Below are 26,444 nucleotides of genomic sequence, written 5' to 3'. Positions count from 1 at the left end.
AACAGATACTAGATGATATAAATGACCTTCAGGGAAAATCATCAGATACTACTTATGACATAAATGACCTTCAGGGAAAATAGAATGTGCATAATATTAACCAACATAATACTGAAAACAATATGATTTTGATAAGAGAAGTTTAATGTAGACAGACAGACAAAAAACAGACTATAAGGCAACATGCAGTGTGCATCATAACAGTCATCATAACATTGTAAAGAACATGATCTTTATATGGTCAGGGGTTGACTGTGATATTGGGGAAAAATCCAATCTCTTGAATAACTTGAAATATATATTTTTGTTCTGATAACAAGGGGAACAATTTAATATACCCATCATAAAAGTAACAAAAAAACTTTTATCTGGTGGTTAAAAAATTAAAATATCCTGGCTCAAACTGCCCCCCCCCCCTTAAATGATTGTTTCCAAAGTGAAGAATCCTGTAAACAGACACACTAATGTAGAAGATGAAACGAATAAAGAAAACCTGTGCAATTGCTTGAGATCAATGAGAAAATGTGTAAGTCATTTAAAAATGATATAATTACATCAAAGAGATTTGTTTAATCACAAATTTGGTCTATTCACTAGGCTGTTATATCTCTGGTATATATTTAGTTATTATATATTTTCCACTTGAGAAGATAAAAAGTCCTTTACCTTCCTCCACCTCCATCAATAGTAATACTAACATCTTCATATTTTGGTTCTCTCGTTTTTGTCTTTTAAGGTAACAGTAACATGCTCATAAGCAATAGTTTGGTATTAATACAATATTGTACATCCAAATTGTTTTTAAATATATCATTAGCATTGTCCACTGATTGTAATCCTAAACTTTCATTATGCAATGTCAGCAACATTACTAAAGTAAGGAATGAGGAGATAACTCAGAATAAGATTGCTCAATCCTCCATGATTCGTTTCATTTTAAGTACTATCCATAGAAATTAGGTACTTGTTAAAGGTCATGTACACCCACTGTGACCCTGATGAAAACCAATCATTTTACTCTAAGAGAAAAAAATTTAAAAAATTGTTTACATCTTAAACACAAAGTCCCATCATGACCTCCATAACAACCGATCATTTTAAAATAAAGATAGAACTTGTTTACATGGTTACTACAAATTTTGAAACAAGGTCAGGATTTTGATCAACACCTGGTGTTTATAAAACAAACAGTCAAGGTCAAACTATTTTCTGGAAAAAGTATCATCTTTACTGAATAAATTTACATTATATTATCATGTAATGAAAAATAAAAAATTTAAAATTGACAAACAATTAAATTGAAATAATTATATATCAAATCAAATATCTACCTCTTTAATTTTTCCAGTATTTCTTGGTCAACATGATCATCCAACCGAGACCTAAAAAAATACAAATCTGTAAAATATAGTCTTTATAAGTTTGTCATAAACCAAGAGCCCATGCTTGAGGAAGATTCAGACAAAATGATTCTATTAGTACATGTACACTTCAAAAGTAGTGGGTCATGAGGGCTGACTTTGTCCTCTTTAATGAGGTGTCACTTTGCACCACGATTTTTACTGATGTGAATGAATTTCAGCATCTTTTACCATGATCCATATCACTATAAAAATAAAATATGACTGAATTCGCCCACAAATTTATCTTATTGCAATAGGGAAAGAGACTTATTTTACAAGTCACAAAAAAAGAAATTGAAATTGCTGGCAGTTTTATTCTTTGGTTCAGTCTTACTCATCCCAGCAAAATGGAATATTAATGTTGCTAAATCAGGACAATTGTTAAACTTACTGTAAAGCCACATGTACATGAATGTAAGCAGAGTTCTAATGTTCCATAATGGTTTCCAATAAACAACTGGAAGTATCTGCACTTCCCTCCAATCATTTAAAGGGCTCAAGAGATAATGTGGTTAACCAAAGCTTTCTCAACATCAACAGCAGGAAGTGAGTCATGACCTCTGATAGCATAATTTCAAAATAAGCAGAGGAAAGGGGGTAATGATTTTTAATGGCAAACTTTACAAAATGATGTGAATCATGTCAAATGTATCTGCATGCTCCTGCTGAATGTATTTTTCTAATTGTAACACAATTTCAAGTGCAACGATTCCTTAAGGCATTTTATATGGCTAGAATAAGGTAAACAAATCTGAAATTATGACTTATACACAATAACAGATTTTCAACATACAATTAATGCAGTAGTACACACATCAATACAAAGCTATAATTGACTTATGGGCCAATTTACAAATATTCATGCTGAATGCTCCAGTGGCCTAGTGGTTAAAGTGTCCACTGTGGATGCAGGAGGTTGTGGGTTTGAACCCTGGCCAAGTCATACCAAAGACATAAAAATGGTACTAACAGCTGCCTCGCAAGGCATTCAGCATGAAAAGGTTAGTGTTAGGACTGGTCAGCCTGGTTTCAGCATAATGTGACTGGGTCACCAGTTTGGGACATCATGCTACATGTCTGCAGCATGACTAGACATCACTATAAGCTGCCCCACTGCAGACATTGTAGCCATAGGACTGAAAATTGTTAAAGCAATGTTAAAAATCCAGATCACAAACACACACACACACAATACTCATGCAAATCAATACAGCAGTACAAACATTGATGGGGCCCTAAGTAGTCTAAAGAGCTCTGCGTTATAAATCACTGCCATCTCACCTCTGTCTGCGTGGGTTTTGAGTCTAGGATTCGGCCAATGTGGGTGTGTGAGAAAGCTTGCTAGTAGCTTCTCATGGGTGAGTGGTTCTTCCTGGGGTTTTCCCTCCACCATTAACAGTGGCTGCCATACATAGCCTATCGTGTGCTGAAAAATGGCGTTAAACCCAACAACAAACATCGATACAAAACTGTACACAACATAACAGAATGTATTACAGCATACAAATTACAAATATTCATGCAAATCCATATAGTAGTACAGACATTAATACAAAATTGTACACAACAAATATATTACATTGAACAAATTACAAATATTCATGCAAATCAACACAGTAGTACAGACATTAATGAAAAGCTGTACATGACTTAATAGAGTATATACATGAGACAAATTACAAAATATTCAGGCAAATCAATATTAGTACACAGTAACACATAATATAATAAGTTAAACAAGTCTCAATTATGTCGTACAAAAAAGCATTGGTTAAAATAATTACTATTCTTGTCAATGTATCATTTATTGTTATTTAGTGGCATGCTAACTACCAACCTGCAAGGCAAACACTTTTTAAAAATTAAAACATAAATAAAATACAAACATTTCTGACCACTTAATTTTATGTTAAAGATCTTGGACTTCTGCGAAAACTCGTTTTCTAAATGTCATCAGGATGTGCAAACAATGAAGAACACATTCTTTAAAACACGCACCACTTGATGCGGCAGATGATCTTTAGTTCAAAATGAATTCATCCAGGAATTCAAAAAAAGACCATTTCTTCTTTTTAAGTCCTGAATGTTGAAAATATCTCTGACATTTTTAACAGTAACAATGTCGAACTGGCCACAGTGGTAGCCATTCTGGATGCAAGATCAGCACCATTTTCCCCTAGAAAAACCAGACATCACTGAAAGTCTCTTTGGTGAAAATTGCATGTGAATATGACCATCCATTAAGGAACTGCAATAATAAGATTCCAAGATTTATTTTATGGTGGCCACATTGGATAACACTTCAGCACCATTTGTTTATGACCACAGAAACATCATATGAAATCTTGTGGTGAAGACCCCATGCTAATATGCAAAAGAAATGATAAGAAACTTGGTTTGGATTGCTTTAAATGTAGCTTTAACAATGTTTCAGTCATATCACTATGATGTCTGCAGTGTGGCAGTTTATAGTGATGTCTAGCACTGGGGCATCATGCTGCAGATATGTAGTATGATGTCCCACCCAGTCACATTATCCTGACACCAGGCCAACCAGTCCTAACACTATCATAATAAGTCTGGTATATCTCGGCCGTAGTCTGAACCTGTGATCTCTCACATCCAAGGCAGACGCTCTAACCACTAGGCCATGGAGTGGTCTAGTGGTAAGAAAGATGACTTCAATGGTGGCCATACTGGATATTACATTGTTGGCCATAATGGATATTACATCCAAGATATTACATTGGTGGCCATAATGGATATTACATTGGTGGCCATACTGGATATTACATGGTGGCCATCCAAGATATTACATTGGTGGCCATACTGGATATTATATGGTGGCCATATTGGATATTACATGGTGACCATACTGGATATTACATGGTGGCCATCCTTGATTTTACTTTGGTGGCCATACTGGATATTACATGGTGGCTATACTCGATATTACATTGGTGGCCATCCTGGATATTACACTGATGGCCATATTGGATATTACATGGTGGCCATACTGGATATTACATTGATGGTCATACTGGATATTACATGGTGGCCATACTGGATATTACATTGGTGCTATTTTCATTTAGGAGCAATCATAGTAAGAAGACTTGTAGTGAAAACTGTATCTTCATATGACCATCCATTCAAGAGATATAGCAATTTCCAATATGGCCACTGTTGGCCACAACTGATGTTTGAATGGGACCATTTTCATGAAGATCCAATTAGACCTCATAAGAAGTCTTATGGTTAAAACCTCATGCTGATATGACTTTCCATTCAGTAGAGTAGTGATAACATTTTCCATGGTGGTCACATTGGCCGTCAGATAAACATGGTTTTCAATAAGGACTAAACAGATATCATTAGAGGTATTGTAGTGAAAATCCATGTTGATATGACCACCCATTCTGAAGAAGTAGTGATAATCAAATTTTCAAGATGGACACCATTGCAGTCATCCTGAATGTTTTGAGAAGCACCATTTATTAACTGAGACCAACTAGATCATGGAAGCAGTGTGTGAGTAAAGTTTTAAGGAAATCCTCCAAGAGTTGTCATAAGAAACTAGTGATAATGTATGGATGTTGGACAACAGGATATCATATAAGTGCATCTTGCCTATGACCAGCTAAAATGTATTTGTTTTTATGTCAGTGTTCCCCTTTGCACACATTTGTATGTCAGAGATGCATGTAAAATAAAAGCCTGGATGCATACTTTATGTTGCTGTACATATCTTTTATCTCAAGCATTCACACAATGCAATCAGGATTTTGTTCAATCTGAAATGCAGAGGACACAAGATGGCACCATGTCTGCTTTGAGTATAGGTACTGCTATGACTAATAGCTTCCCCTGATATCATGAGCTCATATGCAATTTCATTCAGGCTCAGCAACATGTCATACAAAGAACCTCGATGCATTTTCACCTATAATAAGATCTACAGATGAAAAGGACGTGCACTTTGAATCACCAGCCAAGAAAGTGAAAGAAGCAGAATGCAGCAAAGTATCTTTCGAGTGTAACTTGATGAAAAAATAGAGGAATATGACAAGTTCCTTGGGATAACCTGCTGGATATGTGTCTACACAAGTGCAAAGACTGCAAAAGTGAGCCCATTCATGACAGAGCCTAAGAATGTTCAAAACTCTGCCCGTGTTCATCATGAATTATATGAAAGATACATTATCGTTCAAGACATTCTTTCACATCAAATGTGTTAGAAAAAGATGCATTTTGTGGATTAGAGAGGGTACTTATAGTGTTTTTAATTATTTATATGTAATTTGTTGGTTTGTAACTTTGTTGCAATATGAACGACTGTTAAACGTTTAAGTGCAACTTACTAAAAGGAGAACTCTGATTTTTGGATAAATGAGCTCTAGAATGAAGTGTGTATGTGTGATTAGGATTTTTAACGAAGCTTTAAAAAATTTCAGTCATATAAATATGATGTTTGCAGTGTGGCAGTTTATAGTGATGTCTAGCACTAAGGCATCATGCCGCAGACATGGAGCAAGATGTCCCACACAGTCACATTATCCTGAGACCAGGCCAACCAGTCATAACACTAACCTCTTAATGCTGAGCGCCTAGTGAGACAGCTGTTAGTATCATTTTTGTTAGTCTTTGGTATGACTCGGCTGAGGTTCAAACCCATAACCTTGTGCTTCTGAGACGGACGCTCTAACCACTAGGCCACCGGAGTGGTCCTAGAATGAAGTAAAATTTTACAGATGAAGGTAAACATTTCATGACAGAGGCACTAAACTAGCTGTCATGTGGTTAAAATGGTTTAAATGGGATTCTGTATTTGAAATGTAATGTTTTGTGTAATGTTTTATGTAATGTTTTGGCTTATAATTTTGCTAGAAATAGATGAAAGAGCCTGGGCAGAGTGCAATTAAAAGTTTAATAAACTCTGTGACTGGACAATGTATGCATACTGCACGTGTTTGTTGATTTCTAATTTTCTGTGAGATAAGTCCGGGGGGGGGGGGGAGGGGCATAACATACAAACTGTAAGTTCTCATGTTCAGCTGAAAAAATTAGGTACAACATGAAAATTTGTCAGCACATTCTTGACCACACATTTTTTATTTCCAGTTCTGACACCAAGGCATCTTTTTAACCCTCAATTTTACATCCCAAGGAGAACCATAACATATTTCAATATTTTTGAATGCAAAAACTGTAAGACTTTGTAAATTTGCTCTTTATACATGTACTTCATCTATTCACTAAATGATCATGATTTTAATATCAGAATAACTCGTACATGAATCTAAAGTATGACAAGATACCTGTAGGTCTACAAGAATACATTTTGATGTTTAATTTAAATAAAATACATATATCTGTAGAACTCCACTCTCATGACTATTTTTTTCATTAAATACTTGTTCCCAAACTCAAACAACATTACCCTGCAGGAAATGACACTGTACTTGGCAAAAGGAATTTTGAGAAAGTTAAGATTAAGAAGTCCTTGTGTCGATAAACCCATCCATCTAGGAATAACAATATTTTCAAAATGATCATGATGGAAGATATATTGTTAGACTGGTAATATCTTTTAGAACCAATTGCATATCATAATTCTGATAGAAACTATGTTTTGGTATGACTCAAGACTCAAACTCACATGGACAGACCCTATGAACAGTCTGTAAAATCTACCACCTTTGACCTCAAAACCACCAGACAGGCTCCTCAATAATGGTTAGAGGCAACTTCCACAGACCAATCAACCACAGTATGGGAGGGGTTTAGAGGGAGAAATAGATCAATCGATGGGAATTGGGTATGCTGAGCAAATATCCTAAACTGATCAATCACACACACAACCTGATGTCTTAAAAGTACTAAAGAGATTTTAACTTTTTGTATGGTTATCCATATGTACAATAAAATACAAAATGAATGTTATAACTCACTATGTTTCAAAGATTTCTTATCAGTATTTTATCATAAAAAACATGAATTGTTTCCCTTTTCATAGTAAGGTTGCAGGATCCAGTTTCGTAAATTGGTCCCTGGCAAATTTTTTAACTTAAGGCTATGGTGTGACTTTTTGCAGCTATTATTGTTTACTATTTATCGATATGAATTTATTTGTGAACTGGGTGTTTCAGGCTTGAGTTGTTCTTGAAATTGATGTCAGGCATGTACACCTTCCATAGTTGCTCTGCAGTATGTTGATAGTGAAATACCAATAGTTAGCTAGGAAGAAGAGCTAGCCTCCCATAGCAGTAGACACGTGGGTTCAAGGCGAGTATCTCAAAAACGGCTTGGATGACAACTACAGTATTCTGAATTGCATCAAACTATTTAGTAGACAATGTTTTTCAAAATTTTTGTCCAGGGAAAGGGCTTGCGTTTGTACTGTGAGCACCACATGATGTCAAAAATGGCATTTGGATGTGAAAAATGCATGTATAAAATAGGGGTTGGGGTGCATAAACTTCTGCTATGAACTGCCATTAACTTCTCTGGTCAAGTGAATACTATTCTTATGCTTTGTTTTAATATAGGTATCTAAAAATATGGATCTTTTTTTTACCATACTTGTGTATTTGATTTTTTATCAATTTTTATATTAGGTCGCTGATTGCAGCATTACATTTGTACATAAAAACTGGCCCCTGCCCCCTAAGGTGGCAGGATCCAGTTTCGTAAATTGGCCCCTGGCAAATTTCTTAACTTAAGGCTATGGTGTGACTTTTTCAGCTATTATTGTTTAGTATTTATAGATATGGATATATTTGTGAACTAGGTGTTTTGGGCTTGTAATGTTCTTGAAATTGATGTCAGGCATGTACACCTTCCATAGTTGCTCTGCCATATGTTGATAGTGAAATACCAGTAGCTGACTAGGAAGAAGAGCTAGCCTCCCATAGCAGTAGACACGTGGGTTCAAGGCAACTAGAGTATCTCAAAAACGGCTTGGATGACAACTATTCTGAATTGCATCAGACTATTTAGTAGACAATGTTTTTCAAAATTTCTGTCCAGGGAAAGGGCTTGCATTTGTACTGTGAGCACCACATGCTATCAAAAATGGCATTTGGATGTGAAAAATGCATGTATAAAATAGAGGTTGGGGTGCATAAACCTCTTCTGCTGTGAACTGCCATTGACTTCTCTGGTCAAGTGAATACTATTCTTATGCTTTGTTTTAATATAGGTATCTAAAAATATGGACCTTTTTGACCTCAATTGTGTATTTGATTTTTTATGATTTTTTATACTAGGTCGCCGACTGTGGCATTAAATTTGTACACATAAAAACTGGACCCTGCCCCCTTAAGGAAAATTGATAATTTTTTGATGGTGATGTCAGCCACATCTATTGCACTTTTTTGTTTCTTTGTGTATAGTTAAATAATCGTTATGCATTAACTTTATTATATCTCCTTCCTTTTTCCATACATCACTTAGTGTTGTATGTAATGCTCTTTGGAGAGGGAGGTAACTGTGTTTTGTACCTCCATGTGAGAACTGTTTATATCATGACAAAGTAGCATATTTTGGACATACCTTACTAAATATGGGAACAAAATGGTAACCATACTGTATTGTCTTGCACTTTCTGTAGCTGTCAAGGTTTTGCACCCCTATTTTTATGAATAATATTCACATTTCAATACAGACACACCTAAACAATTGCACAGCATGTCAACATGTATTCTTTAAAGTAATTTAACTCCACAGGAGCAGATGGAATTCAGAGGAAACATACATAAACATATTGTTGTGAATATTGAATGTCACCAGTGGAACGGTCTTAGAAATAATGATGCATATGACATATTACTTGCTATATTTTAGTGAAAAGAATGAAAGTTTTAGCACACCGACATAGTTTCTACTTTCATGACCCCACTCTGAAGTTGACATAAGAGATTCATATCTCACACTTGGGTGATAATAGAAAATGTTTCAGTGTTATGCATATATCTTGAAATTTCTAGGTTCAGTTAACAAAGGGGGAAAAGCTTAAAATTAAGTGGCAGCTTCATGCATATGACAATAAACATACAGTTTCTCCTCTGAAAGTCTTATGTTTTCACTGAATGTTAAAAGTACATAAATATCACTGGTTTCTTTTCTTTTTGCAGGTCTCAGTTTGCATGGTAAGAGATTAGGATTAATCGGTTAGTCATGCTGAAAGAAACAATAGCTTCAATCTCATCCAGATACTCATTCTGATCTAAGTGCACAAGAGAATGACTTTGACAGACAGATTTAGCTTCTGCAGGAGTTGTTTTATGGTACGTGCTTATCAAAAGCCAAGCCGGTGAAATGATTTTTACCTTGAACTGGATTTTCTACTATAAATATTTGTTCTATACCTTATCTTATTATTTACTATGATTTTGTAAACTCCAGAAAACATTAAAGTCAGTTGTAAGTAAATTGGTGTCTGAGAAGAAATTTCTCTGTTAAATTGTATTGAGTAATTTGTATATGTATGGTCAATTTCATTGGCTATGTATCAATGAATTTATTTGATATGTCACTTTGTAAGTTTTAGGGTCCCACACATCAGTATATAAATATTCCAGCATTGTCTAATGTTAATTGATTAAACTTTGACTTCTCCAGACTAGCTAGACTTGTGTTGCAATTACCCCCCCCCCACAACACACACTGACACAACACTGATGCTGCTATTAGCATCTCCAGAATGATAATGAAAAGTTAGGAACCACTTCTTTTATATCAGTCTAAGAGTACTTCTAAAGCACATGATTTACTTAAATGTGTGATTTCCTTAAGTTTTTTATAGAAACTTTTCACTTCTGTCACTGACACCTAACATAGCATTTCTGTCATTTCCTCCTAAAATTTTAACTTCCAGATCTCTTCTTGACATTCATGAAACATTGTAAAGGAATTTTGAATTTGTACTGATGCTATGGTTGTAAACAAAGACCAAAAGCATTGTAGGTTGCAAACAATTTGAAATCTTTCAAGAATTGCAGTCAGTCATAATTCACAATGTAAATAATGCAGTGCTTTTTGCCGCAAAGAGGTAGCTTTTTCAAAAGCATAATACCATTTTTAGTTTTGTGCACAAAAAGTTTTCCTTTATACCATTGTACTAGATCATGTCTAAATATGTGATATGTACACAACTTTTGACATAAACCATTTTCAGCCAAATTCTTTAAGGTGGCAGGGTCCAGTTTCGTAAATTGGCTCCTGGTGAATTTCTTAACTTAAGGCTATGGTGTGACTTTTTCTGACTATTCTGAATTGCATCAAACTATTTAGTAGACAATGTTTTTCAAAATTTTCATCCAGGGAAAGGGCTTGCATTTGCACTGTGAGCACCACATGCTATCAAAAATGGCATCTGGATGTGAAAAATGCATGTATAAAATAGGGGTTGGGGTGCATAAAACTCTTCTGCTGTGAACTGCCATTGACTTCTCTGGTCAAGTGAATACTATTCTTATGCTTTGTTTTAATATAGGTATCTAAAAATATGGACCTTTTTGACTTCACTTGTGTATTTGATATTTTATGATTTTTTATACTAGGTTGCTGATTGCAGCATTAAATTTGTACATAAAAGCTGGCCCCTGCCCCCTAAGCACTTTATTTATGAGTTATTTCCCTTACAAGCATTAATACAGTACAACTTTGCAGGAGAAATGACAGTTAGTTCATCAACAAAATGTTACTACATTAGCAAATATTTCCTTAAAAACATCCATATAAATACCATCAAGGTTTCCAGTAAATTAAATCTAAAGATTTTATAATATAATTATGAATTTTTACCAGTTGAGGAACAAGCATTTTGATTGGTTACATGTGACAAAGTAAACCAGAGGTTCTTAATTCATGACAACTTTTAAGTTCTTTCCTCACTACACCAGGAAGGAACAATTTATGTAATCATGAACACTTTTTATGTGATTTGGCAATATAACCGTTTCACTGGATAGTTTCATATTTTGACACCTCCATCATTTTTAAGGAAGACAGCATGTGTCTAAAAAGCATGAGACTAGTTTTTATAAATTCACACAAAAGCTAAATATACAATTTGGCTCACATTTACTTTGAATTAGGGTGAGCTTCTTTGGCGACTGCCTCTCACAGCTAGACTAGCATTGGAAATCAAATGTGTAACTTGGGCTGCAAAGGTACAGCCAGCTTTGTTTGCACATTTATGTCTCTGCCACTATAGTAATTGTCTACAAAACTGAGATGGTTAAGGGGTGATGAGAAGCATTTAATTTGTTGCAATACAAGTGAAATTTTAACATGTTTAAGGTCCATACTGATTGCTTCAGCCATCTTGTCAAAGGAAAACACTAAAAAGAGATCTTTATGATGAAAAATTAAAATGATGGCTTAGAGTGGTGTTGTTGGTGTGAAAGCTATCAGCTGTAACAACGAATTAACCTGAATAGTTACGTTAATTAATATCTGACAAGCATGCATTTTGTTAAATTAATTGGTTAGCTTTTATTTGTATCTTTAAATAAAGAACTGTTCTCAATTTTCTGCAATCTATCAGTCTGATAAAAATTCACGAAAAAACTGTCGAGTGAGACCTAAGTTCATGTCAAAAGGAATAAACTACCAGTATCTAGGTAATCATAAATCCTTCTTTTGTGATTTTTCGGTATAAAATATATTTAATATGTTTAAGATAAACTTCATTTATTTCTTGAGATTTGTTTTAGTACTTTAAACAATTTGTACTCAATAAGACTTAAACTTCATATGTCAGAGGCTTCATATAGTCTGGAAATGAATGATTTTACACTATGCCTTAACAGCCTTTGCCTCACTATGGCCATGCATGCATTTTGTGATCAACTTCATGACATAATGAATCCTGTAAAATACACAGTAACAATTACTATTTAAGGATTCAAACTTTGTTCTAAAAATGTGAGAAGTAACATCTCCATCCAGATGACAACGAGAGAACTGAGAATGTAAAGGGAAGAGATGAGGTAAAAAATAAAAATATAACTTGTATTCTATATACATGTACAAATTAATTAAACATATCAAATTAGTAATCTGTACTGTGGTTAACAGAAACAAGTACTTGTGCATGATCTGAATCAAAATACTCTCTCTGTGTCACAAAATTTAAAGCATTTTAGTGCTTACATATAATGTATTGATTTTAAAAAATGACAATTTCACCTATATCAGGTAAAATATGCTTAAATAATGCTGAAAAACTTATGTCATTGAAGCACTATCTACATCAATCAAATGAATTCTTAAAGGTTCTTTTATTACAAAAAAAAGATTTGCAAATTCATTTTTTTAAAATTACTTATTACAGTGCTAAAAATGTAATAATTATAATGTCAGGAAGTTCACAGAGCCTGAAGATAAAAAATATGAAGAATAAATCTATTTGTGGCATAAAAGATAATCTTAGATTTTATGTGCATGAATACATTTAGGTAAGTGAGTGATCAAATCTAATTCATACCTTATCCAGTTTCAATCCTTCCATATTTTCTCATGCTAACCATAATGTCAACAATTTAAACAACACAAGCTGAATTGATCAAATAGCTATTCAAAACTTTTTTTCTCATATATCTAAATTGTGGGTTCACATAAAGTGTGTATTGTCAAACTCATGAGTTTTTTTCTTCAGAGTGGTAGTAATAGAAAGGGAAGTTAATGAATTCAGTCAGCCCTTCAAATTCAGAAAAGGTGCTTTGTAAACATGGGGTATAGAATTTCAATTTACTGGGGTTGGGGTGCCATCTAATACAATATGAGGATATCATAAATCATAATTTTTGTAATGGATCAACTGCATGCAAAGATCTTAAATAATTAATCTGGATATTTTTTATCATTAAATATGTTGCCTTTACATAACATTTCCTGAATCTTCTTTCTTTTTCACTTTCACATCATACTACCACCAACAGTCACACTGTTTTTCAACTGTCATTGTAATAGGATGTTCTTTTCAGACTGTATCAGTGGTCACCTTGGAACACCCAGTAATTGGACAGAGCCATTTGTCAGAAATCAAAATTGATCACCATGTCCAATTCCACACATGCTAATTACTGATGCAGTAGGAAACAAATCATGTCATATTCCTCATTGATGTAGTAGGATACAAATCACCATGTCCAATTGCTTATTGATGAAGTAGGATATAGAATGAGAAATTAAGAATACTCAACATTTTTAGATATGTTTTCTAAGTAGTAATATGATATACCAGGCAATAACATCCTAGCTACTTGCCCATTGGATGTTATGTTTCACGATTCTTGAAGAATCATTGTTCTCTGACTCAAATATGTTTACATCTTTTTGCAGCTAAAGGTGAGACCATTAGCTTACATTAGACCTTAAGGTTCCATCCCTTATGTTGTAAGTGGCATCTATAGTTCGTTCCACACAGCAATGTAAATAATATCCAAAAAATCTTTAACTCACTGAATTTTTTTGTGAACATCATTAAATGTAGCTGAAAGTAATTTGTTTCATGCACAAAATATTTCAACATTGAATCAACATAGAGTATAACACATCTCATAAAACAGTGTTCTCTTACAAACTTTTTTATGCTACCATGACTTGTGGAAGAATACAGTTCTTTAGCGAGGAGTGATCAGAACTCCTATTTAGGTACATTTTCATAGTGTTCCTATCTCCCTTTGATTTCTTTGCAGTATCATATACAGACTCTTCTAGAACTCAGTCAATTACATGTACACTGACCTTGATAGAATGATTTTGCTGTCAATATGTATTATGGGTAAATCATACATGCACAAAACACATTAAGTAATTTTAGATACAATTTGAGATGCTGACATGAAAAATTAATGAGAAACATATGCGGATATAATTTGCGATTGATTGATCTGATCAGCATGGTAAAGGCCCGGTTTCTCGTATCATACTATGACAGCGTCCCGGTAAAGACCATTCATTCCAATTGCTTTGGCAGTTAATAACCTCTTTGTAATGTTTTGCCATAAAAGACCACACCAAACTAAACCTATGCATGCATTAGACCCATATAGTAGCTATTCTCAAGCAAGGGTGGATAGCACATAGCAGCTTTTTGAAATTAACATTAGACTGAGTGATCAAAACATGTCTATGTTTGCACCATACACTGTGTTTAAGTAATAATGGCTGGCATGGATTTATTGGTTTCTCTGCAAAGTAATAAACCCAAATGATACATATCTGAACTTATTTTAATTAGCAAGCATTTTAAAATGAGTAAAGGCATGACGAAAAGTTTAAATTGCATTTTACTCTCTTATTCGGCCAAATATGCACTCAACACATAAAGTTTTAGACAGTGTAACAATTTTAAAATATTGAGAGATATTTTAATAAATATTAGCTAATGTGCATTGAATGAAATAATGTTTTGAATGAAGTGGATCAGGCATGTAATCCAAACTGGAAGACACATTGTCACATTGTCAGCATGAAGAAAGCTGTAAGTGATGTCATTCAAAAGGCTCAAATATATGTTACACTTCAAAAGTATGTCAACTTTTGTACCAAACTGGCACACCATGTAATAAATTCATAAGTTTTCAACACTAGATATGTAATTTTAATATGCCTGATTAAATGTATCAACTTTTGGACTGTTCGTCTGGTGATTGTAAGTGCCATCCTATGAACTTATCAACAAGGAATATCCAATTCATATTCTTCACGAGTGTTGTTAAGTATTGACTTATATTTTTACCACTTAATTTTCAGATACAATTTAAACAATGAAAATAACATAATTTATATTCTTTGATTCGCATGGATTATGATTTTATTTCTGAGTAAATTAATGCAAGGTGAATTCTAATGTACAATCAATCATGGACAATTTACTTACGAATTATCCCAAATAGGAATAACATCGGCATAACTGCTTTCATTATCCTATTAGTTCATTTAAAGAAATTATTTGGACATCACAGATTTATTACTGTTTATGGTACTATAAAAATGTCACCAGTTTGACATGTTCGGAAATACCCAGTTGTTGACGAGAAAACTCCTGATCTTCAATATTAGAACTTTTAATATTGCTATTTTAAGGTTTGATTTTTTTGACGAGCTCTTTGCGAAATAACGCTGGATTTATGAAGGAAAACAAAATAAATCTGTAATAATGCGACCCGTTCAATCCAAAAAGTTTATAGTTCGCCTTAAAAACCGATCAAATATTTTGAGCACAGCGACACAGCCGTCGTCGAAAGGAAATGATCATCGAAAACATATTACTGGACTATACAACATGTATTGCTACCTAGCCGTATTCGCTTACACTGTAGAATAAAGTTATAAAACTTTTACCCTTTAAGTTGAAGAGGTTCTAGCACTGTTTTTTTCTGTATATAATTATTTGGGTTTCTAGAACGCACCGCCTTCTTACTGTCTTTCTCGCTCAATGTGGTAGCAAAGGATGCTGCCATCTTGGAAAGCTTATTAGGAGACAACAGTCAAAATTCAACACGGATAATGACGCCAGATGACACAAAATACGGATACCTACTTTGCGTTAAAGTGACAACTAATTTGTAAACCTCGCCTACTTTTTAGTCATTAAATGAGATCATTATTATATTTATCATTTTATATGCATATTACTATTAGCGTGAGTCCTAAAACCTTATTATCATGTACATAAATGATATGTTCAGATCTTATATATATATATATATATATATATATATATATATATATATATATATATATATATATATATATATATATATAGTACGACTTATGCAGAAATATATTCGACTGTGTATTGAATATTGTTCATATTTGTATGTTTCCCAATAAATGCACACATTGTCATTCATGTTAAATATGTATGAATGTGTGTGCGACGATACCTGGTTATGTGCATAGTCTTGTATTTTTTATTTGTGCATTATATATATATATATATATATATATATATATATATATATATATATATATATATATATATATATATATATATATATATTAACATAGCCGATTACAAAAACAGAGGACGAAAAGGCAGATGTGTCAGCCATGACCTAATGTGCTATCCTCGTTAAAGATAGTTTTGTATTATTATTATTATTATTATAAAACGTTATAAAAACTATAAGGAAAATGATTTCCGTGACTTTATATAGATCATATCTTGTCTTTCTTTACATGATACTGATAGGGCTTGTAATTTTTGCTCATAACATTATATATTTTTTTTTAAATGCCATTTAGCTAACTTAGGTTACCGTCCACATTTTTACCTCTGGAATGTTTTACCCTCTGTCTGGTGCAATATTCTATAATCAGTGGGGCTCATCAGGGCCGACCTTAGACCGATTAGTCTGATTTGGCCAAATCTAGCCCAGCGCCCACAGGGACCCATCTCGTTAGTAATTTTTTTAAGAAAAAAGCATATATAAAGAGAAAGTAATTTTAAAGCGATGGAAGAAATCAATTTTTCAATATTATATAAAACTTGTTCGAAATTTTATTTCCAAACGCCGTGCTCACAGGGGGCTAAGCGCGTAAATCCAAAGGGCCAGGCCAAAAGGATCCAAATCGGGACCCGCGTTTGCTCAGGTCGCAAATGGATCTAATTTGTCTCAAACGCAACTGAGTTTCAGTGTATTAATACCATCATTGTTATATTTTTCCAAAAATTAATATCTTTCCATTAACTTTCGTTACACTTATATGTCTGTCGCTCTGTGGGAAAGAATGTCAGTATTATTTAGCTTTTAATTAAAGGTCAGATGTTGGCGGTTGGGTGGGAAAATGGCAGAGGTCTAAAGCGCTCACCGTTCATCTCTCCTCTCTCTGCGTACGTCGAGTCTCGGGTCCCGCCAATGTGGGTATGTGAGAAAGCTTGCCAGTAGCTTCTCGTGGGTCGGTGATTCTTTCCGTTTTTCCGGGTTCTTTTTCCACCATTAATACTGTCCGCCATGTATAGCCTATCTTGTGCTGAAAATGGCGTTAAACCCTACAGCAATAATGGTCATCTATTTTGTCACTCGGTTAGTTTGTAACTAGTTAATTTGTAAGTCAGTTAGACAGTTATACAAGATGGCCGCTTTCACTTTACCGGCTTGAAGCAGCTGTTCCGTTTTCTTTGTTTAGTGCCGTTTTCATGATATTTGTGCTTATTGCCTGTTTTCATCTTCGTTATTGTGTTCATTATGTATTGGCTGTTAAATTCGTATGTGTTTCTTCATCTCCTCGTTTTGGAAACGAGAACAATTAGACTTTTTCTCAGCTGTCTTGCTCCACTGTTTTTGAACAAACCGCCATCACGTGATACTCGCCAGACAATGCGTTTATGCTACGATGGACCCTCCTTAATTGCTTTAAATGATCACTCCTTGGCTCTCCACGCTATAATGTGCTCAAAACTAAACGAACTGGGACTACGTTCACCATTGCTTAAATGTAAACAGAAGCGAAAAAAGAAACGTAGAACAGGAAGAAGAATCCCAGTTACCTCCCTTATTTCGGTTCAACAATTTAAAAAAATAATTTCGACCGTTAATTTAGATAACCTAATTCAAATCCCTATTAATTCGTCAACATTTGTGTCAGCTATCGAAGAAATACCTCTACGCATTGCATTATTAAATGCCCAGTCAGTAGGACCACCGGAAAAGTGCACAGAAATAGTTAATTTTATCAACGACCAAAATGTTGATTTATTTTTCCTGACAGAAACATGGCTAAAAACATCAGGCGATGAACCCAAGTGTACGGATTTAACACCCACTGGTTACTGCATCAAGTCGTTCCCCCGTAATTCTCGCGGAGGTGGAATTGCCGTCATCACAAAGAACTCCATGATAAAACGTCTTAACTACACCACAACATTCAATTTCGACCACACATCGTTTGAACTAGTCCAAACCACACTCACACTGGAGCAAACGTCGGTCCATTTTTTCTGTCTATACAGCCCTCCTCCTAGTAGAAAAAACAAGCTGGCTGACTCTATTTTTGGAGCAGTTTCTGAATCTCCTGGACTATGGAAATTTGATAGGTGGCAACCTGTTTATACTTGGAGATTTCAACTTTTACTTTGACTGTCCCGGAAACTCAAATAAAATCAAAACTCATAGATTCCATTAATGTTTTCAACCTCAAACAGTCAGTTAACCAACCCACCAATAAACATGGTCACATTTTAGACTGGATTCTGATGATAACATTCTACGGTCCTCGTTGGTATCCCATGACCTTGCATCAGATCACCTCTGCATTATATGCCATCTTGACGTATCAGTTCCTAACCCTCCACCTTTATCTGCTACTAAGCGAAACCTCCGTATGATAAATAGAATTAAACTAATGCACGACATCCAAGCTAACCTAACAACTTGCTTACCTCCTACTGCAGAACAACTCGATAACTGCCTGCGTTCATTGCTTGACAAGCATGCCCCAGCTACCAAATGCAGAGTATCAATTCAAAAGTGTTCTCCGTGATATAGCAGTGTTAGGGATCAGCTTCGCACTGCTAAAAGAGACCGCCGTAAAGCTGAGAGGTTCTGGCTTTCCACCAGACTCACTATTCATAAGCAAATCTATGAAGTCGCTAAGAAGAATGTCACAAATAGAGTCCATGCAGGGAAATCAGCCCACTACACCACTAAGATCATGGAAAGTTCGAGTTGCAAAGAGCTCTTCGAGATTACTAACAAGCTAATGTCAAGGAACAAATCAACACCACTTCCAGCTACCTTCTCTCCAGTCGACCTTCCGGACATGTTTGCAAATTTCTTCCGAGACAAAGTACAAACTATTAGAGATAAGCTTGACACCACAATTTTAATTGACTCATCGTCACCATAGAGCTGGGATACAGAATTTGAGCGGCAACCATTAGCAGCATTTGAACCTGTCTCTATGGATTTTGTACGTAAAATCCTGATGAAGAGTGCACCAAAGTCACTTGATCCAATTCCAACATCACTGCTGCTTTAGTGCTTAGATCCAGTATTGCCTTCACTAACTAATGTTATTAATAACTCTCTCTCTCTCATCTGGGGAATTACCATCATTTTTCAAAAAACTGCCATTCTAAAGCCTCTGCTGAAGAAACCAACACTAGACCATAACGATTTAAAGAACTACCGCCCAGTTTCTAATCTCCAATTCATATAAAAAATCTTAGGAAAAGTTCTTCTATCCCAGCTTGTATCTCATCTAAATTCAAACAGTCTTTTTAGCAATGTACAATCTGCATATCGCCCTTACCATAGTATTGAAACTACTCTTCTAAAAGTAGTTAATTACATTCTCTTTGCGTTGAATAGCAGAAAGAGTTTAGTCCTTACCCTCCTTGACTTGTCTGCAGCATTTGACACAATATACCATGATATATTACTTCACCGTCTCCAGCATGTATTTGGCATTCATGATAAAGCCTTCCTCTGGTTCAACTCCTACTTTGTCAACAGGACACAAATTGTATCTGTAAATGGAATACACTCCAGCCCAGTTGATCTATGTTGTGGTGTTCCACAGGGGTCTGTTCTTGGACCTGTTCTCTTCATTCTGTACACTCAGCAGCTCTCAAGTGTCATAGATCATCATCCAGTGTCTCACCAATTGTACGCCGATGACACCCAAATATGCAAATCTAGCCACCCAACTGAAGTTGATGCTACTATCCAAGGTGTAGAGAAGTGCATTTCCGATGTGAAATCATGGATGACATGTAACAAGCTGCAGATGAATGATGATAAAACTGAGGCCATTCTGATCAAAACACAAAGACTTTCTCATTCACATCCTTTATCTCAAACAATAAATATCAGCAACACCAACATTAAATTCACACAATCAGTACGAAACCTAGGTGTTACTCTGGACAGTACTCTCACATTGCACCAACATGTCATGAGCATATGCAAGGCTGCATACCGTGAGCTGAGACGCATCAGCTCCATTCGCAAATATCTTTCAGTTGATGCCACTAAAACACTTGTGTGTTCATTAGTACTTTCAAGCTGAAACACATCTCTCCTGAATTAGAAACCATGCTTCAGCGAGAAATGAAAGTTGACGACAAGCTTGTGCGAATATAAGACAGAGATTCTGACGTTGTTACCTATATCTTAGATACAACTATACGAGCTATATATTCATGTTCAGCCGTACTATTTGTCATATCGACATAATGTGCATATAGTCGCTGGTGTGAATTGGAACCTGGAATTGCCATCTATCAAAATTATTATAGTCGCTTTGGAACAAATACAGATAAAATCTCGTTCTTCTTCACTAAGAAAAAGATGCCGCAAGTTGAAAAGGCTGGAATGGCCTGCAAATGTAGATGTAAACAAACTAGACCATTTCTAGGAGCGTACGAAGGCAATAATCTAATGCACTCTTTGATTTTGTTTATCTGTTTCTTAATCACCGTTCAAGGAAAACACGTGTTTGTCAGGAAACCATGGAATTGTATAAAGTGTATCGTCCGTTTCTTGTAATTTAATTGAAATGTAGCCGTCAGTAAGTAGCAATAGCTTGCAGAAGTATGTTATTATGCATATGATCAAGGTGGCTAGGTGGCAATGACTGAATATATCTATAGCATGAGTAGATTAGGAAATAGATTGTCTTTTGGTAGAACTTTCGTATCGGAATATATTGTTATGTTAAGCCTATACATGGTAGATACATATTTTTTAGTTGCTCATGACTATCGACGAAAATAATATGGAGTATTCCAGTCGTTAATGTATAAACGCTTTCTATGCATTACAACAACTTTCAAAATAGTGCGTGATACACATTTATTTATCTTACCCACCGAATAATGTGAGCGTTCTCTAAAACGGCCTTCCCTAACAGTTATATTTCGTCTTTGGGCCATAACATTATTCACACTGTTCATTGTGTTGTATCACGGTTGACAATACTTGATACAGGATGTGATTTAGCATGCGCAATGGAATATTGTATTCTTAGCATGTTGTATTACTAATAATGTCTGTGAAAAAATTATATGCGTGTCCGATATTCTGAACTGTATCTCAGTAACCAGACGCTATATTCGTCAAGACAATGTGTTGGTACTGGACACGTTTGTACTAAATGGGTAATAGGCTAAGTAGACACGCTAATAAAGAAACAGTTGGATATAAATTATATTTAAAATTAAAATGGAGACGCGAGGTTGTCTTCAGGCCATCTAGAATAGGGAGAAGGCAGCGGTAATGATGATACTGGATCAATGTGTTTTGGAATGTAGACGAGAGTAAAGTGCATGGAGTGTTATGGTGTCGAAGTATGTAAAGACTGCAGTTTGAAGATTACAGGCAATTATTAATGTGAATATCTTACAAAGAAACTTGAATTGTTTTGAACAGGCTATTCATAGGGAAATCCAACTGAACATAATTTATTTTGTGAAATTATTTGCGTTCCTATTCAGATATTTGTTTTGCAAATCAAATTGGCTAACGTTCTGAAACAAATAATGAATATTTATGATTATTACCTTTTACAATGAACTCGACCGGATTGGCTTAGCTAAGTGAAGATTTCTCATGACCAATAGTAATGGCACTTAGTTGGAAAATCGCACGTTATGACTTTACAGACGATATTTTACCACATTTATCTTTCGATCAATCAGTAGTATGATAATAGCGGCTTCGTAATTTTTTTTACTGATCTAGGTAACCATCTTCGACTTTGTCCTCACATCACGCGCACATGTTACACGTGAATATTACCACAGGCACCTCAGAGGAGGAAAACCACTTTCGGAAGGTGACTTCAAGCTAGGTTGAAATTAACAAACTATAGATTACAATATTACTCACTGCATTGTCTGCAAGGCAAATGTGGTCCACGGCCACGGACAAATGCCAGAAGTACATACATAATTTGCATCTTTGGAGTTGAATGTTGCCACGGATATTGAATATGTTGCTCGTATAGAGATCAATATTTACATATATTGTATTTTAGGTCTATTTAAATATGCCAGTATAGCAAATTAACACTCGCTTGCGCTGGATCTGCAGAAAACATTAAAGGCATATAAGTATATGAGCGAATGGGATACCACCGATCGATGCATTCAATTCATGTCTGCCTTTTGGCGGTAGTTCTGTCACACAACAATGAACATAAAAACACAGTCTGGCCCCTCGTTTTGTTGCCAAAAAGACTGCGACTGTCGTGGTCTGTAAACGCTTCCTGATACTTCGAAGAGAGTAGAATATAAGAATAGCTTACTACGTTTCGTCACCGGGTATGGATTCTGATGTGCTGATTAAGTTGGAAGGTGCATACGAGATTGACTCAGTCAATGATAATGTACTTCGTTGGCGACAGGCAAAGACTCTAAAAGTTTGAAACGTAAACTCAAGCCCACACTCGTCTCAGTTGAATTTCCAATTATATGGCTAGCATTAGATTGCCGTTTTCGGTTGTCTTACATATATATATATCCGAAATAAACAAATTCTGCGCACAGGACCTGAAGGCCTGAATTCTATCGAGCGCAAATAGCTTTGGTAATATCGTGTTGCATTCACATTATCAACATCCTTAATTGCCGGCGATGAAATTCATTTTGAAGGAATCAACATCTGTCCAGGCGGCTATGTTACTATGTTTTCGCTTGTGTTTAAAATGGTATCTGTTTTGTCAGCTGCAAACTAGTTCCCTGAATGGAATATTATACATATGTCGATGGTTTAATGTCCCTGTAGATCAAAGTAGGCACGACGTGGGCATAGTTGAATCTGCTATTTATTACAGACTAGGTCGCATGACATTGACTTCTGGACCATATGCAATGCCAACTGAAAATATCTACATCTTAAGATGTACAATGTCATGACCACTACGCTGCAAAATAGTGTTTCGAAAAAAATAAAGTAAGGAGAAAAAAGACTGAAGAATAATATTTTATAGTCATGAATGGAGTAAATATACTTTTGGCATGTTTTGTTATTCAGAAACTATAAGCTTTATATATTTATCTATAACAACTTTGTGGATCGGATAGTTCACACTTATCTTAGATGTTAAGGTGTCTTTCACATTATGTGTTATGTACGAAACATTGTTCTAAATAGTGAAATCGGCAACCAGTCTTGTAAGTGATCTAGTCAAACGCAATAAATTTGGACACTTATCAGCCTTGATTCGAAATAATATGTTTGGTCTAAAGAAAGCTCGCCTTATCTGAACACTGCCATCTCACTTCTTTCCGCGTGGGTTTAAGTTTCGGGTTCTGCCATTTTAACAAATACAACTTATTATACATGATCGTGAACAATAAAGTCTATTCGGTATACATAACGTTTTTGATGCATTGATTCATACTCTTTATTGGTTCTATCATCGACATGTTCAGAATTGAAATGAATTTATCCTTGAAAGACTCATCCTTATAAATAAGCTATATTAGTTGGTCTTTGATTTTAGTGCCAGGTGATCGTTCCACAAATGCAGCCCAAAATTAATTGCCAACGCATTAAACCTTTGTAGAGTTGGTAAAGCACCACGTCATGCAGTAATTGATGAATATTAATGTAATGTTGTATCGTTCCAAATGACCTGTCGAAACACCTCCTCGTTGTAGTATATGGTGTTGCATTATCAGACACCTACTAGCGGTATATTGTTCCCTGTAGCCTGTTGTAGTAAGCCTAAATTAGCAAGTAACATCATCAGATCGTAACTAGTTACATGATGGTTCTATCGAAACCTTATAGAAACAGACCTTAACTATCAGCAGGAGTTTAATTTACACTAAAAGGTATCAGACTTTAGCTAATTGTACGTTTCTTATTATATCAACAATTAACAGTGTCGGCCCTTAGCTAGTTGCAGGGCTACATTAATCTGAAACAACATCAGACCGTATAAATTTCTAGTATGGCCTAATAAGCACTTAACGTCATCAAACGTTAGCTAGTTTTACGGTTTCAACAACATTTATAGGCATCGGACCTTAGATAATTTATGGTTGCATTACACCTTAGCTAACTGTTGACTTTGATAAACTTTTTACATAATTAGACCTTATGTTGACGTAGTATGGTTTTGAAAAAACACATTTTCTTTGTATTACATATATAATTATAACGCGGTACCTCACTAAAAATTTAATAATTTTTTGAAATAATAATTCAGAACTAGTGTCCAATAACTAAGATTACAGTCAAGTGCTGGAACAAATATAAATACTTAAATGATAAAAATGGGAAGGTCGAATGACATAGATGCCTTTGATTTAAATACATTGTAACAAATTCTTTAACACTGCAAAAATCAAAGATAAAACAGCATATATATATATATATATATATATATATATATATATATATATATATATATAATAATACAATCTATCTTCTGACAACTATTAATAGTTCCTTGCATTATAATTTATAAATGCAATGAAATCCAAGAATGATACTCTCTCTCTCTCTCTCTGTATATAATAATAATAATAATAAAATCTATCTTTTGAAATGCAAGATCTGTGACATCGCAAAGCTGTACTGTACCTTGTACTGAGACCACTATAGCAACTGAATAAATATGATCGATGTCTGTACATAGACGGCTACTGTTTGCAAGGCATTTCACACTGCAATACTCCATGCTCTTCATATTTTGTAAAGAAAATATTATCAGATAAGAGCAGAAAATGTTTTACTCGAGTCTTGAAGCTGTAGTTCCATAGCATTTCGGATCTTTACTACAGTTTCTATTCTTTACTCAAGCAGACGATCATGCTCTAATAGACATGCACAGTTAACGATAATTGAATATATTTTAGTTTATGCACAGCTTGATGATCCTGAGTTTTTTCAGGTACAAATTTCCAGTTTTGCAATGGGCTTTGTCTGATTATGGCCATTAACGGGGACATTGCTGGTGTGGTAAGCTGATGTAATGTCAATTATAAGGCTTAGTCGTTGGCTAACACTCGAATAGGATGTTGCACATGTACCTTGCGACTGACAGGGGATTATGCAATAGTACTTGCTGCCTTCACGAGGCTTGTTTGGAGGCTCACGTGGGTTGGGCATTTGTTATTGTTGTTGAGTTTAATTATAGTGGCGTGCGCACAATGTTGCATGTGCCACTTTTTTTCTGCCTGCACCGCATCCTGCAAGTTGTTCATGGGGACGGGAATGGTGCCACCTCCCCCAGGCTTTTATGGGTTCAAGGAACCCTGATAGTTTGGCCTCAATCTGTGGGTCCATAAAGGTCCCTTACAGTTGAATGGTTGGCTGTCATTAGTAGGAAGGAGAGCTCGGGAACGGTCCTGGTTGCTTCACATCGCTGGTTTCTTGTTGCATTTGCCTGATGTTTCATGCTTTTTTCTCTTTCAAAATGTTCTAAAAGGGTGTGTTTGTGTGTGTGTGTGTGTGTGTGTGTGTGTGTGTGTTCTATGCTGGTTATAGAGGTTGTTAAAAGAAATCATGTATGGAGAGAGATTTTCAAGGTTATTATGGTATTACTAGTCGAGGTGTTTAGGGTGTGCTTCCTACGTTATGTTATTTATAAGTTTTTAGATATTGCTTCTTTAAGTTATTTATGTATTAATACTTCTAGAGATTGAATGTTATTTTTACTTTATTTAGCAAGAGACCGGAGTTCTGCCGAATGCACGGTTCGTTAAGGACATCTACGACCGGAGTCCTAGCTAATTACTCGGTTCGTTAAGGACATCTAGGACAACCGATTTTGCGGTTTCCTTAGTTTTTTATAGGTGCTTCGTAAGTGAATTTTTTATTAATAATTTTTTTTGTAAAATTGAATGATATGTTATGGGTTTTTATGTGGGGGCTTCTAAATTTATTTAGCTAGTTATTGGGTCTTTTGCTTTTTTGGGGATAGTAATTATATTTGTTCCTAAGTCCTGCTGACTCTATGAATTTATTTATATTTTCATATGCTGATCTTTTATTTTTATTAGAGTCCATAACTAACTCTGGGTTGATATTTTGGGCATATATTGAATACGTGGTGTAGATCTTC

The 26,444-nt window shown here is 35.0% G+C and overlaps 1 protein-coding gene across 2 annotated transcripts in view; it reads right to left on the bottom strand.

Moving 5' to 3' along the window:
• The window catches only part of LOC149799438 (uncharacterized), a 39,085-nt gene extending 13,920 nt beyond the window's left edge, over nucleotides 1–25,165 (bottom strand). Inside the window, exons 1-2 of one of the 2 annotated variants that reach the window (XM_089958783.1) lie at nucleotides 24,962–25,165; nucleotides 1,332–1,382 (exon numbers count right to left, since the gene is read on the bottom strand). In XM_089958783.1, coding sequence (XP_089814909.1) covers nucleotides 1,332–1,382; nucleotides 24,962–25,014 — 104 coding nt within the window. In that variant the 5' untranslated portion in view covers nucleotides 25,015–25,165. Of the gene's footprint in view, nucleotides 1–1,331; nucleotides 1,383–15,761; nucleotides 15,897–24,961 lie in introns of those variants that run through there. The other variant, XM_089958781.1, reaches the window with a different exon arrangement.
• Nucleotides 25,166–26,444: the final 1,279 nt, after the last annotated feature.

The sequence above is a fragment of the Sinohyriopsis cumingii genome, chromosome 5, assembly GCF_028554795.1.
Source record: "Sinohyriopsis cumingii isolate HCF-2022 chromosome 5, ASM2855479v2, whole genome shotgun sequence".
Classification (NCBI taxonomy): domain Eukaryota; kingdom Metazoa; phylum Mollusca; class Bivalvia; order Unionida; family Unionidae; genus Sinohyriopsis; species Sinohyriopsis cumingii.
Note: the sequence above shows the minus strand (reverse complement) of the source record. Positions and strands in the feature narration are given on the sequence as shown.